This window comes from Mus caroli, chromosome 11 (assembly GCF_900094665.2).
Source record: "Mus caroli chromosome 11, CAROLI_EIJ_v1.1, whole genome shotgun sequence".
In the NCBI taxonomy this organism is placed as follows: domain Eukaryota; kingdom Metazoa; phylum Chordata; class Mammalia; order Rodentia; family Muridae; genus Mus; species Mus caroli.
The window spans coordinates 92,746,925-92,760,458 of NC_034580.1; the positions used below are offsets into that span (position 1 = coordinate 92,746,925).

Here is a 13,534-nt window from a genome sequence, read left to right on the forward strand (position 1 = left end):
AAAAACCAAAAAAAAAAAAAAAAAAAAAAAAAAAGAATTTAAAAAGAAAACAAGACACTGCAGTCATACCCATCGCTACAGACAATGGACTGCTTTGTGTCAATAATGGAAAATGCTACTGTGTGGTCTGGGCTCTGTCATTCCCTGTGCCAGTTCACTGTGAGCTGGCTCACGCTGACCTTTCTAGCCCTCCAAGACAGCTCAGCCATAGAGGTGCTTGTCCAACATTTGTGGATTCAACCTTCATCACCACAGAGGGTAGGGGGGTCAACTCAGGGTTTTGTCCTCTGTAATGCCAAGGGCCTTCTAAGGCACAGCATGGAACAGCTGTAGTCCCTTCCTGCCAGTACACACTGAAAAGTTAATCGCCTTTCTACAATGAAATCTGTATAAAGGGGACCCTTGGGCCAATTCGTGGCTCACAGACCACTGCCTATGGTCTGCCTCTCTCCTCGTTGACAGGGCCTCTACAGGCCCAAACTTTTATTTTGCTATGTAATCATCCAGTAACCTCCTAAAAATGGGGTAAGTTCAGGAGAAAAACCAAACAGTCCCTCTGGATCATGTTATGAAACGATTAAAAATGACAGACTATTAGAATCAAAACCAAGGAATGTAGTGAGGACAGGTTTCTCCGTCGCCCTGAGCAGAAGACACTTCCTTTTCTACTAAAATTAGATTACGGCCCTGGGAAAGAAACCTAAGAAGGAAGGAAGGATTCTGAGCACCCTTAAGCCAGCAACGCGGATGAAGAAAAGCATCTATTTTATTTCTTAGGTCATCTCTTACGAGCGATAGCGCCTACGCTTTCTTGGAATTCCAGTGCATTTTTGCCCAAACCCCCCACCCCCCGCAAGGGGCATCGGGCCATAGCCTGGGAGCTCTGTCCACAAGTTCTCCAAACTTCTAAAATTCCAAGAGCTTGCAGATACTAGCCGCAGGCTCAAGGATCCAGGTATAAACATTAAAAGTCGGTTTTTCGTTCAGCAGTCATCTGCCTAGGGCGTTCCCTCCAGTCCTGCCACCCTCTGGGACTGCGGTGGCCGGGCCAGCAGGCTGCAGCTCAGACCAGCAGGGCCCATCTGACTGGCACCACCTGGGTCCCAAGCCTGGGCTGCCCACAGGACGAGCCCGAGGGGGCGTCGGCCGCCTGCATGGAGCAAACTCGGGCGCAGGCTGAAGGCCCGGCGCGACCCAAGCTGAGGGGGCGAAGGGGGGGTACCAGGCTCGCCCCGCTGCCCGCGCCGCCTGCCAGCCCCGGAAGCGCCGCCCTCCCGCCCGGGGCTCCGAGGGGCGGGGAGTCTAACGCCCCCTTCCGGGTGCCTCCGCCCGGCCGGCCAGCCGCGCTCCTCCTCCGGGCGGGAATCCTTCCTCCCCCGCCCCTCCCGTAGCCGGGCCCCGGCGCCAGTCCCAGTCCCAGGGGGGCACCCCCGGTCCCGGCCTCCCCTCCCCGAGGCCTCTGTCCGTCTTCCCGACCCTTGAGGGCCGGGAAGACGCCGCCGGCAGACGCCAGGACCCACCGCTCATTACGACATCTTCCTCCCTGGCCTCCGCCGCCTCCGCCGCCACCGAGAGCCTGACACCGCCCGCCTAGCACCCGCCAATCCTGGAGCCCGCCACCGCCCGAGCGACGGCAGCTTCTACCAATGAGCGCTTGGTACATTGGGGACCGACAGCATTTTCAACCAATCATTGGGAAGCATCTAGAGTGACGTTGGTCTGGCCAATAGAGCTGTGAAGTGTCACTGATAGACGGTAGAAGTCACCAACCGGAAATCAACTGGGGAATGAACGACGTATCCTTTAGCCAACTGGCGGGAGGCAAAGTCCCGCCTGCTAGGAGGTTGATGGACAGCAACAGGAAGCTGGGTGAGGAGGGGCTTAGCCGAGAAGTGTTTCTGTATTGGTCGTAATTGACCTTCCACCCACCTCTAACCCAGCAGATAAGTGATAGATCTGCCCTAAAGCCAATCAGAAGTGCTACTGTGAAATGCTCCGTAAAGAGCTTATACATCTCTCCATACAGTCTGGCGTGGAGAGGCTCTAGGGTAGCTGTCGGATACGCGGTGCCCGGCCCCCAGTGAGCGCATCGCCTTCACCTCAGCCCCTCGCCCGCCATCGCCTCTGGAGAGTTGACGACCTGGCAGGAGTTGGGTTACCTGGCACTTCCTAGAGGGAATTGTCATTATATCATCTCAAGCCCCTGTTAATCTTCACCAATGTTTCGCAGAGCTTCCCTGATCCACTCAGCTCCAGACAGGCGTGTCTGAGCCTTTATCAAAAGCAGATCCCTAGGGTCGTCCCTAGTTACATTTGCTATTTCCCGGGGCGGGGTGGGGAGACGCTGCTAGAATCTGCATTTTAGCCTGCGCCTCAGGTGGGCAGAATTGCACGCTGGCATCCTAGCGCCCTTGCTTGGTCTCTGCTTCATCTCCTCCCGTATGAGGGGCCGTGCTTGACAGGCACCACAGGTAGGTTTAGCTTTCTCTTCCAGGCCCTCTGCGAACGACTAACTTAGGCAAGCTGTACGGAGCACTGAGAGGGAATTCACGCTGGCTTGAGACCTGCGTGGGCAGGAAACCCCACACCCCATCTGCAGTGGACCCTTAAGACTCCTGTTGAAGCCCGAGCACTCACACATCCACCTCATAGTACCACCCTTCCTGGTTTGGTTTGTTTTGTTGTTTTAACCCACAGTGAGAAAAAATGTTTTACATCCAGTAAACTAACTTATAAGAACATGTAACAAAGCTCCTCAAATCAACATTTGAGAGTCATTGATCGCAGGTAGATGAGGCACATCCATCCCTGCTGGGGTCTTATTTGGACTTTCTGTTGTGCTGAGGATCAAATCCCCAACACTAAGCATGAACTGTATCGTCGAGCTGTTCCCCAGCTCTCATTACGTTTCCTCTTCGCCTCTTCTATCTTCCTCTTCCTTCTTTTCTTCCTGTCACTTTGAAGAAAAGGTTGCTGAGATGAAGTGATAACAAAATAAAGAGCCAAGCTGGGTGGCAGTGGCCCAGGCCTTCAATCCCAGCAGCAGGGAGGCAGAGGAGGGCAGATCTCTGACTTTGAGGCCAGCCTGGTCTACAGTGCAAGTTCCAGGACAGCCAGGGCTACACAGAGAAACCCTGTCTAAAACAAAAACCACACACACCACAAATAAATAAATAAATAAATAAACAAACAAACAAACAATAAAGAGCCAAATGCTTAGAGTGTAGTAATTTGGAATTCCCAGTCTACCTCTCTCTGGTTAGGTTTTGAAACACCAAACATCAGATGCTATCAGTCCTGTAGCTAGAATCCTTCACTTGGGGCTGGGAAGATGTCACTTGCTGTTCAAACACAAGAGGCCTGAGTTCGGAGCCCATGTGAAAAGCTGGAGTTCAGCCTCTGTAACCCCACCTCTCACATGTGAGGTTAGGGCAGAGACCAGAGGATGGCTGGAGTCTGCCGGTGGCCAACCTAGCTCCAGGCTCTGTGAGACACAGCAACAGAGCAGGACCCAGTGTATGTCCTGCTCTGGCCTCCGTGTGCACATGTATGCCCACGCACCGTTCCTTCATTGGGACTCCCTGTCCTTTATAAAATCAAAGCTTTCTGTTTAAAGGTCCTTCACCCTTACACACACACACACACACACACCCTCCACGCTCTTGTCTTTCATGCCTTTTCCCACCTTTCTTTGCTTCCCTAGTCTTTCCTCTCAAGGAAAGGTGTCACAGTCCCTAAACACACAGGAGTTCCCTTTCTTCTTAGGTAAGCCTTTCCTTTGTCCTACAAAATCTGGCCTCTTCACTCCTGCCCAGCCAAGCTTTGCCTTGCTTGTGCTGGCTGCCCTGGACTGTCACTGGCTTACATGAAGGACTCCCTCCTCCCACTCTTTCACTTCTGTTTGTTTCCGGGCTAGGGAAATCAAGGCCAGGACCTCCCACATTGGAGGCAGTCTCTACCACTGAGCCCCATCCTCCCTCATGGCTGCCCTAAGGGACTGAGCTACAGTGGAAGAACCGGGGCTTCTATCCGAGATGATCAGGAAATGGATTCGGAGCTCAAGAATGACTTTGCATACACGCACATCTGCATAAGACTTGTTTAGCCCATACATTCTGTTCCCAGGGCCAGTTTCCAGTTTGGCTTGCTTTGCTGTGTCGCCAAGGGCTCCGCCCGGGTTCAGTGACTCAGGTGCATTAGGGTGCAGGGGTTTTGGTGGGGAGGTGGGGCTGACTATCCTGCTGGGTGGAAACCTCTTCTAAGACAAAGCTGGAGGTAGCTAACTCTGTCCTTCCCAGAGGCCCTCTCGTGAAGAGCACATGAAAAGTGTGGGTGGGGGACAGTGAGAAAACCTAGAATTCACCAGTAGTAGTGATTGAGTGGTTAGTTGTTTTTAGGATAGGGTCTCAAATAGCCCAGGCTTGCCCAGAACTCATGATCTTCCTGCCTCTACCTCCCAAGTGCTAGGCTCTCAGGCATGGGCCACCAGACCCAACTGGTACCATTAATTTTGAACTGAATGGTTCAGCCCTTTTAAAAACCTGTCAGTTTGGGGTTTTTTTTTTTGGGGGGTGTTGGCTATCTGTTTTTCATTTCTCCAGGCAGGGTTTCTCTGTGTAGCCCTGTAGACTCACTCTATAGACCAAGCTGGCCTCATACTCACAGAAATCCACCTGCCTCTGCCTTCCGAGTGCTGGGATTAAAGGGGTGTACGTTTGTTTTGTTTTTAGGTTATTAAAGGCACAGACAAAAACGGGGACCCTTTGTGTTTACTTGTTTGCGCCTTGTACTGGGCATTGAATCCAGGGCCTCATGCTTGCTGAACCCGGGTCCACTGAACCACATCCCCTGCCCTACCGATGGAGTCTTTCAAGTTCATTCATAAGCCCCCTCAGACCACCGCACAATTATTTTTTTCTCACAGGTCTCCGTTTCCAAGAGACTAGGCAGCAGGTTCCACTCTGCCTGATTCCTATACTGGGGATTGAACCCAGGGCCTCGTGCACGCAAAGCAAGTGCTCTAACCACATCAGAGTCCTGACTATACGTCAGACTCAGCAGACGGCCTTTCACCAGTTCTGAAGTTGGGCTCCTGTCTCATCCCAGGATGTCAGTCCCTAGGATGGAGCCAAGCACCTATATGAAGAAGACCCTCAGATAATCCATGTGTAAGCAAGGCAGATGTAAGCAAAGCATTCCTTCACCAAAGGCCCTGAGCCAACCCACTCCTGCCTCTCCTTCCCTGAAGAGCTCCTTGTTCCACCCTACCTGCAGTGGTATTTGAAGAGCAAAGGTGGTTAGGTGGTTCCAGCTGTGTCTGCCCACATCACCCACGTCACAGCGCCATCTTGTCCCTGGTGGGTCTGGAAACAAGTTCTGTCGGTGCTGCCTCCAGCTGCTTTGAGCCTCCTCCTAGTCCACGTTTCCACTCTGTCCCCATTTCTAGTGTGCAAAGTTACTCGTTCTCCACCACGTATGGTCCATGTTTACCTTGACCTCCACCGCGCACCCTCCACTACCAGCACAGTGCGGATGGCAGGCACACAGCTGTTGGCAGTCCTTTGAGCGCTTCTCACTCAGGCTCAGCTTGCTCCATGTCCGCTCTATTGTTTCCCTGGCTTCAGCTTCCTGTGAAGCCCTTCTGGGCTCTCCGTGCTTCCCAGCCTTCTCTGTTCTCTTCTGCATGTGGCTGCCCTTGTCTATCCAGAGTTCCCAAGGATGCTGAGCACACTGAAGGAGGCACACGGAGTCATGGTCTCTGTCCCCAGGAAGCTGCAGATAGCTGCAGGGGCACCCTATAGAAAGATCCACAAGGCTCAACATTGCTCTTGGTCTAGAAGCATGTCCTGACAGCCTTTGTCTAAGGGCAGGCAGCCTTGGCCTCCACACCGGGTCACACTCCCTCCTATGGCCCAAGCTTGACGGGCTAATTCTTCAAACCATTACAGCCCCCTCAGCCTTCTGAGGATGCTCACGTTTGCCTTAGGATCTCCCCATGGCCTCTGCCTCTTCCTTTTCCTCCTCTGGTTTTCTTTCTTCATTCTCTCTCCACCTATGGAGAAGACCCTCCCAGACATCCCTGATGCCCTGATGCACAAACCCCGACAGCGGCTTGATGGGAAAACCCTTGGTTTAGGTGAACCATCCAGGAACGCCAAAGGTGGATTCCCTCGTATGTTCTAGCTCCCCACACTGTGCATCCTAGTGCACACATACAGCCACCAACTGCCCGTGTTGCAAACCCAGGGATACCACTTCCATCCCTTGCTGTGACCCCCCAGCTCCCTCTACCCTTGGCCTTCCTGGCCAAGTGGATGGCTGCTGGCCAACTGCCACAGAATCTCCCAGCAAGGACATTCCAGCCATCCCTCCGGTAGGTTCTTCCTTCTTGCCAAGGGCAGAAGGAGGTGCTCTCTGGGCAAGTGTTGGTCCTCTGTAGCTCTCCCGTGTTGCCGCCAGAGGGCACCCAAGGCATTTCAGAAGCCCCTGACCATGGTTTTACATGCCCAAAGGAGGAAACACAAATAACCTGGTGGATATTCTGGGCCTACTATTGGCCAACCTAGGCCGTCCTTCATCCCCAGGCCTTAAGAATGCTAGGACCCCTACAAAGAGATTCCTTTAAGAAGAGCCATTTGCCTCCTCAAGAGAGCACAGTCCCATCTGCCCGTCCCTCAGCGTCCCAGAAAACACCATCCACCTCAAACTCCTGCTGGCCCTCTCCTCACCATGAACACATTTTCACGGAGCCACCAGGTTTCTCGAGTCCAGGCTTCCCACAGCAGACCAGGGTCATCCCTGGACTAAAAGCCTTTAGCACTCACTAAGCAAGCATGGCACATCCGTCCCCTCGCCCCTCTCCCCTTAAAGCTCTTGACCCTCTCTGTAAAGCCACAATGAAATAACCTCCTGAGGGGTCCCTGACACTCCTGAGGGTGGAGGGTCACAGAGGCTGTTGGCAGATCTCCTTCACCTGGAAGCAGGACCCAGCTGGCAGAGACTCGGGAAGTGGGTGATGGTGGTGATAACAATAACAATAATCATATTAATAATACCATCGGGGCCACAAAATGGCTGTGAAATACCCTCTAATGATCCCTTGTATTTATAGATCTCCTTCTCTTCAGAGCCATTGCCCAATTAACCCTCCCAGCTTCCCTAGGAGGGACAATTAACCCCATATTTTATGACCAGGGGAAACCGAGGCCTGAGAAGGTCCTGGAGTTGGTTGAGGTCACAGTGAATTGATGATAGCATAATTTGTAGGACGGCACTCCTGTCCTTTCTTCTGTACCCAGACCCACATACTCACTGCCCATCCCGCTCTGCTTAGCCATCACCTCAATGCAGGGAAGGACTCAGGACTTGGGCAAAACCTATCCACCTGCAGTTCTGAGGACAGAGGCCTTAGTTAAGGAAGGCTTAGCCAGGGGACAGTGTAAGCGCTGAGCGCCGAAGACATGGTCATTTCTGAGGGGCATGGCTCCCAATCTTTCATGGTCCTAGTCAGGACTGTTGAGAATAGGAAGGTAGGGCCTTGGGGTGCCCACACACACACACACACACTCAGCTGCTCCACCCTACAGCATCTCCCTGCAAAAGGCACGGGGCATCCCTTTTCTGTGTGGATGTGTGTGTGGTGTGTGAGTTCTGGTATGAGCACATGTGTATGCATATGGTCATAAGAAGGCGACAGTTGTCATCCTCAGTCTCTCACTGAACCAGAACCTGGAGATTCAGCTAGACTGGGGCCAGTAACCCTTCTGTCTCCACCTCCCCCGAACCTGGGTTACGAAGGTGCACACTCTGTTTTTGACATGGGCACTGGAGATCTGACCTCAGGTCTTCATGCTTGGGCCGCAAGTACTCTATCAACACTCATCTCCCAGCCCCCTGAAGAATATAGATATATATTCAGAACAGCTAAACACCCGACAGTTAACCTCTTCCATGCCACAGTACTAGAAGACAGCAAGGCAGTTCCTAGCAAGGAGAGAGACAGGTCAGACCTTAGGGAGAAGGAGAAGGCAGGGGAAGCAAGAAGAGTTCTGGAGGGGGCTGGGGAGACGGTTTAGAGGTTACAAGCACTGACTGCTCCTCCAGAGGACCCAGATTCAATTCCCAGCAACCCACAGGATGGCTCACAACCATCTGTAGCTCACACATCTGACAAACAGATGCATGCGCATGAAAGACACCAATATCCACTAAATACATACATACATACATACATACATTCATTTTTGACCTTTTGAAGGATAAGAGCAGTCTCATGGCTCACCTGGAAGGGATCTGACACCACAAGGAAGAGTGTGTGGGCAGGCCTGGGACACAGGCCTGCATCTTAGCTTTAAGTTTCCATTTGGAAAGTATAAAAGAAAGCAGAAAGTCTCCTGTGGCAGTGCCCACCCAACATCCGAGTACTCAGGCAAGAGGACGATCATGAGTTTCGGGCTAGCCTGTACTACATAAGGAGACCAATACAAAAAATTGAAAAAAAGAAAGAACTCGTGTTTACCTGCATTGCGAGGGTTTAACCCCCAACTCCATAAAAATGAGAAATAAAGATATTTTTTACTCTGCACCCAGGCCCAGGAAGCAGACCATCTGAGCAATAGGGTCCCCTAAGCTGAGAATTCACTGTTATGAAAAGTACTGGTGGGGGCTGGTGAGATGGCTCAGTGGGTAAGAGCACCCGACTGTTCTTCCGAAGGTCCAGAGTTCAAATCCCAGCAACCACATGGTGGCTCACAACCATCCGCAACGAGATCTGGCGCCCTCTTCTGGAGTGTCTGAAGACAGCTACAGTGTACTTACATAAATAAATAAATCTTTAAAAAAAAAAAAAAAAAAAAAAAAAAAAAAGTACTGGTGACAGAACAGATGGTGGTGGAAGGGTGGGACTCTGGGCTGGAGAGGAGTTCTTGTCTTGGCCACTGAGGTTGGGGGGAGGGGGGCGTGTCACTGTATTGAAAGAACAACAGCGCCAGCCAAAGCGCTCGGCGTGGAGCCTTTAAGTTGTTGCTCTAGCTTGCTCCTGCCCCAGGTCCCTTCCCACTCTGCCCCTGGCCTCTGACCCCTGCAGTCCCAGCCTGGGCTGGTTCCTCCCCTGGTTCCTGGTTTCACCTCTGAAACTCAAGGCTCCACATTGCTGAGATTTTACTAGGGCTCCCAGCTGGGTCCCACCTTTGATCTGGCTTCAAAAAATCAAGAGCAGTAACACGGGGAGCAATTTTCCCTCGACCTGTTGTGGAGGAAGGCAGGAGGCAGGTCCTGACCAGCCCGGCCCACTCTAGTGAGAAGCTGGTGGCAGGGGGAGGGGTCATAGAAGCAAAGCCACCCTTTCCTCTCTAACTTCCTTGGCCTTCAGAGTGTGGATCCCACTCCCAGCAGGAGGATAGGTTAGGCGATTCTTTCAGCGCCTTCTCCCCACACTGGGTTTGTCTTCATAGCACCCCGCTGGGCTAGGTTACTGCTCAGCTTCAGTCCTTTCCCTACAATTTCCCTGGCCTGTCCCTGGGGAGTGGCCACTAACCACACCAGGTAGGGCCTGACCATGGGCAAGTCCTCCCAGCTGGGTAGGCACTTGAGACATTACTCAGATCGCTGTCCCCACACCAGCAGGACTCTCTTAGAAGTCTGGACTCAGATGGGGAGGAAAAAGTTCAGCTGGGAAAAGGAAGGGACCAGCTTCCTGGTGCCTTCACAACCCAGTGGTCCAGGCTGTAAGCCCTGGCTTAAGGTTCCCTAGCATCCTCAGACAGAGGCCCCACCCTCGTCTGTTCAAAGACTCTGGGTCCTCACCTGCTGGAGAGATGCTCTCTCACCTGCCCTTTTAAGTGGTTAGCAGTGTGCATCCCCCATCCCCAGCCGAAGGTCCTGGGCTTCTCCATGCAGGTGGGGATGGAATCTAGGAGATGGCAAAACTCTCTAAGAGTTCAGCTGCCCCCCCCCCCCCAGTAAAGACAAGGACTCCCCTGAACAGCCTCCTTTGATGTGGAAAGAGTAGGGGTCTGTCTCAGGAGAAGCCTAACAGCCATGCTTAGCTGAATAAGAACTAAAGGGGAGGGATCTGGGCTCACACCTTCCATGGGACATAGTCACTTTGAGCGTTTTTAGAGTCTGGCTGAAATGTGGGACACCACCAAGCCAGAGATTTTGTATATTTTCATGTCCCTAACTTGCCATCTGTACTCTTCTCCCTCCTAGAGAAATAACTACCCCCCCCCCCCACACACACACACACATGGAAAGCGTTGCTTACAGGTTGGGATTTTTCTAGGATGTTCGAGTCCCATGCGTACCACCTCACACATAATCCGGGTATGTGGGGGGACAGGGCCATAACTGCTTGGTAAACATCAGCCCAGATGCTATGTTTAGCCTGCCAGACTACTACCGGGAAGACCCCTTTGAAAGTTGTCCCTCTGTCCTCTCATCGTCCACCCTGCCCTCAGCACCTCTCCCTGACCTGGGGGCAGAGAAGAGAACCCAAGGAATGGAGGAAGTTGGGAGCCACCTAGTCTCCAGGGGGCGGGATCCCAAATAGAGTGATAGCCATCACCCTGGCAGCTCCAACCTGTTCTATTAGGTGAGTAAGTTTTTTTTTTTTTTTTTTCCCCTAGAGGAGAAAGGTGAAGGCCTTGGTGGGGAGCTGTTCTGACTCTAAAGTGGCCTTGCAGCTCCTTGGCCCCTCCAGGCCTTGTGCAAGATCTGTAAATCTCTCACCACCCACAGGCTGGGGGGGTGGGGTGGGGGTGGCGCTGAGCTGCTACCTCAGACTTTCATGTCAGGGAGGTTTTATGCATGTGTTGCTTCTGGCAGCCTCCGTGGCTCCTGCCCGGGGCCTCTCCCCAGCCAGTAAAAATCCAGTCCCATAAATCTTCGCTGCCCCTCTGGGGGCTCAAGCTTAGTTCCTCCCACTCCATACTCTACCACCGAACCTCTGTGTCTCCCCCACCACCACACACACACACACACACACAAGAGCCTACAGAACAGTGGCAGGGAACAGAGGCCCAAGACCTTTGCGAAGGAAGAAGGGACCCTCTCTGACCAGCTCCTTTGGTGTCAGCCACTGCCACACTGCTTGCAGAGCCCGTGAATGGTCTGATTCCAACCGCCAGCATTGGAAGGCCTTCCGGGGGTCTCTAGTGGCGAGGTGCCAGCATCCACCTGAGCCTCCTGAGACAGGTGGCGTTCCACCTGCCAAGCCCCCGGGTGCAGCAGTTGAGGGTGGCAGGCGGCCCACAGACTATGCTGTTTTACCGGATCTAAGTAGGGAAGCCAAGAGTGGGAAAGACAGTAACGGGGGGCTCACACTGATGCCGGCTCTGAGAGAGTCAGGGATGAAGCAGTTTGTGTTTTGAGATGTTTTTTTTATGTAGCCCAGGCTGGCATCAATCTTGTGGCAATCCTGGCTTAGCCTCTCCCACGTGCTAGGTACGTGCTAGGTACGCGTGGATACCATCACACCCGTCCAAGGCTATTTTATTTTCTGTTTTGTTGTGTTTGTTTTTATTTTTTGTTTGTTTGTGTTAAGACAGGGTTTCTCTGAAGCCCTGTCTGTCCTAGAACTTCCTATATACAGCAGGCTGGCCTCGAACTCAGAGATCCACCTCCCTTTGCTACCGGAGTCCTGATATCAAAGGCGAATGCCAGCACTGCCATGCCCAAAGCACAGTTCTTTTTTTTTTTTTTAATATTTATTTTATTTATGTATTTATTTATTATATGTAAGTACACTGTAGCTGTCTTCAGACGCTCCAGAAGAGGGCATCAGATCTCATTACGGGTGGTTGTGAGCCACCATGTGGTTGCTGGGATTTGAACTTCGAACCTTCGGAAGAGCAGTCGGGTGCTCTTACCTACTGAGCCATCTCACCAGCCCCAAAGCACAGTTCTTAACATCCAGGTCTGATGGGAAAGAACAGATCCTCACCCTGGATGGGACAGGTGGCAAGTGCTGGGTTGAGCCCAGGGCCTGGACAGGAGAGAAATGAGGTTGTGCCCCAGTGTCCTGCTGGGGAAGGCGGAAGGAGCGATGGGAGCAATAAGAACTGGGCGGCTCCAGGGTTGGGAACAGTGTGTTCAAAACGTTCCTGGGAAGAAAATGCAGCCTGGACAGGGGAGGCGAGGAGGTGAGGGAGACTAGACGGTAAGAGGTTGGTGCCCAGCTCTACCCTTCCTAGAATCAGGTGTGGTTTTCATCCTGAAGGCTGGGCGAAAGAGAGCTCTGTGGTGAAAGGGCTGGAGGGGGATACGGCACCAGGGGCTCACGAACCACATGGAGAGAGGATGCTGGGACACCCCCTCCCCCGCCCCGTCTGATCCGGAAGTCATCTCACAGGGCACCTCACCACTCCTGTCTGCCGTTTCCGATCAGCTGATCTACATCCTGTTGCTTCACTCCCACTGAAGCTCGTCAGTGCTGGTGAGGACCGAGGCTGTGTAGGTCCGTGGTACCAGTGTCTGCCATTGATTATTAAGACACTACTGCATGTGCGACACTACGCCAAAAGATTCCACGTGCGTCTATTTTTTTTTTCCTCAGTCCCTCGGTTCACACACCTGAGCGTGTGGTGAGTTTACGTAGGGATCACGTGGCTGGATGAGGCTGAATGACAGGAGTCCGGGTCCCCACAGTCCGGTTTCTGCCCTCCGCTGCAAGGAGTTCGCCTAGCAAGACTCTGGAAAGGGGGTTCCCCTGCACCTCTCCTCACCTCCTACAGCAGCCAGTAGGGATGGCCCGCCATTGAGAAGCCTGTCAAAGCTGTGCTCTCAGCATCCGGGCTGCTTCTGTGCTACCGCTAGTGCCCAGCAACCACCAGGGACTGGGCAACAGCAAAAGTGAAGCTGACTCAGCCGGTTTCCACCCCCGCCCAGGGAAATGGGGAGCAGCCTCGGCTGGACAACAACCAATTAGGCACTTTTTATTGCCCACGCTGTCATAATCCTTCAGAGCTTGGCTGGGAGGAACAAGAGGAAATGGGATAGGATGGAATTCCAAGATACCTTTAAGTTCGTCCCAGCCACTTGCCTGCTTCCGGGCTGGGCAGCCCAGGTGAGATCTGCAAGAAGGTCTCTGGGAGAAAGCTGGGCTCCGGAGGCCCATAGGCCTTTGCAAATACGGTCTGTAACAAGAGTCCTGCAGTGTCCAGGGTTCCTCTTGTCTTTTGTAACCCAGAAAGAGGAATCATCTCAATTTCTTTTCAGGATAGGGCTGGGACAGCTAAGCTCATTTAGATAAAGAGGCCTCTAAGCCAGGCGGGGGTAATACACACCTTTAATGCCAACACTTGGGAAGCAGAGGCAGGCAATCTCTGTGAGTGTGAGGCTAACCTGGTCTCCAAAGAGAGTTCCAGAATGCCAGGGCTACACAGTGAAACCCTGTCTCAGAACAAACAAAGTCAACAACAACAAAGAGAGGGAGAGAGAGAGAGAGAGAGAGAGAGAGAGCTGGAGAGATGGCTCAGCGGTTAAGAGCACTGACTGCTCTTCCAAAGGTCCTGAGTTCAATTCCCAGCAACCACAT

General features: G+C 52.8%; 2 protein-coding genes across 5 annotated transcripts in view; one reads left to right on the forward strand and one right to left on the reverse strand.

Annotated features, from left to right (window-relative positions):
* Positions 1–5,552, reverse strand: part of Sp2 (Sp2 transcription factor) — a 28,353-nt gene extending 22,801 nt beyond the window's left edge. For 2 of the 4 annotated variants that reach the window (XM_021176339.2, XM_021176338.2), the window contains exon 1: positions 5,269–5,552. Coding sequence is in view for 2 of the 4 variants with exons in the window: in XM_021176337.1 (XP_021031996.1) it covers positions 1,521–1,527 (7 nt within the window). In the remaining 2 variants the exon portion in view is untranslated. Of the gene's footprint in view, positions 1–1,520; positions 1,583–5,268 lie in introns of those variants that run through there. The other 2 variants (XM_021176337.1, XM_021176336.1) reach the window with 1 other exon arrangement.
* Positions 2,048–13,534, forward strand: part of Sp6 (Sp6 transcription factor) — a 46,905-nt gene continuing 35,418 nt past the window's right edge. The window contains exon 1 of the mRNA XM_029483938.1: positions 2,048–2,471. The gene's annotated coding sequence lies outside the window, so the exon portion shown is untranslated. The remainder of the gene's footprint in view (positions 2,472–13,534) is intronic.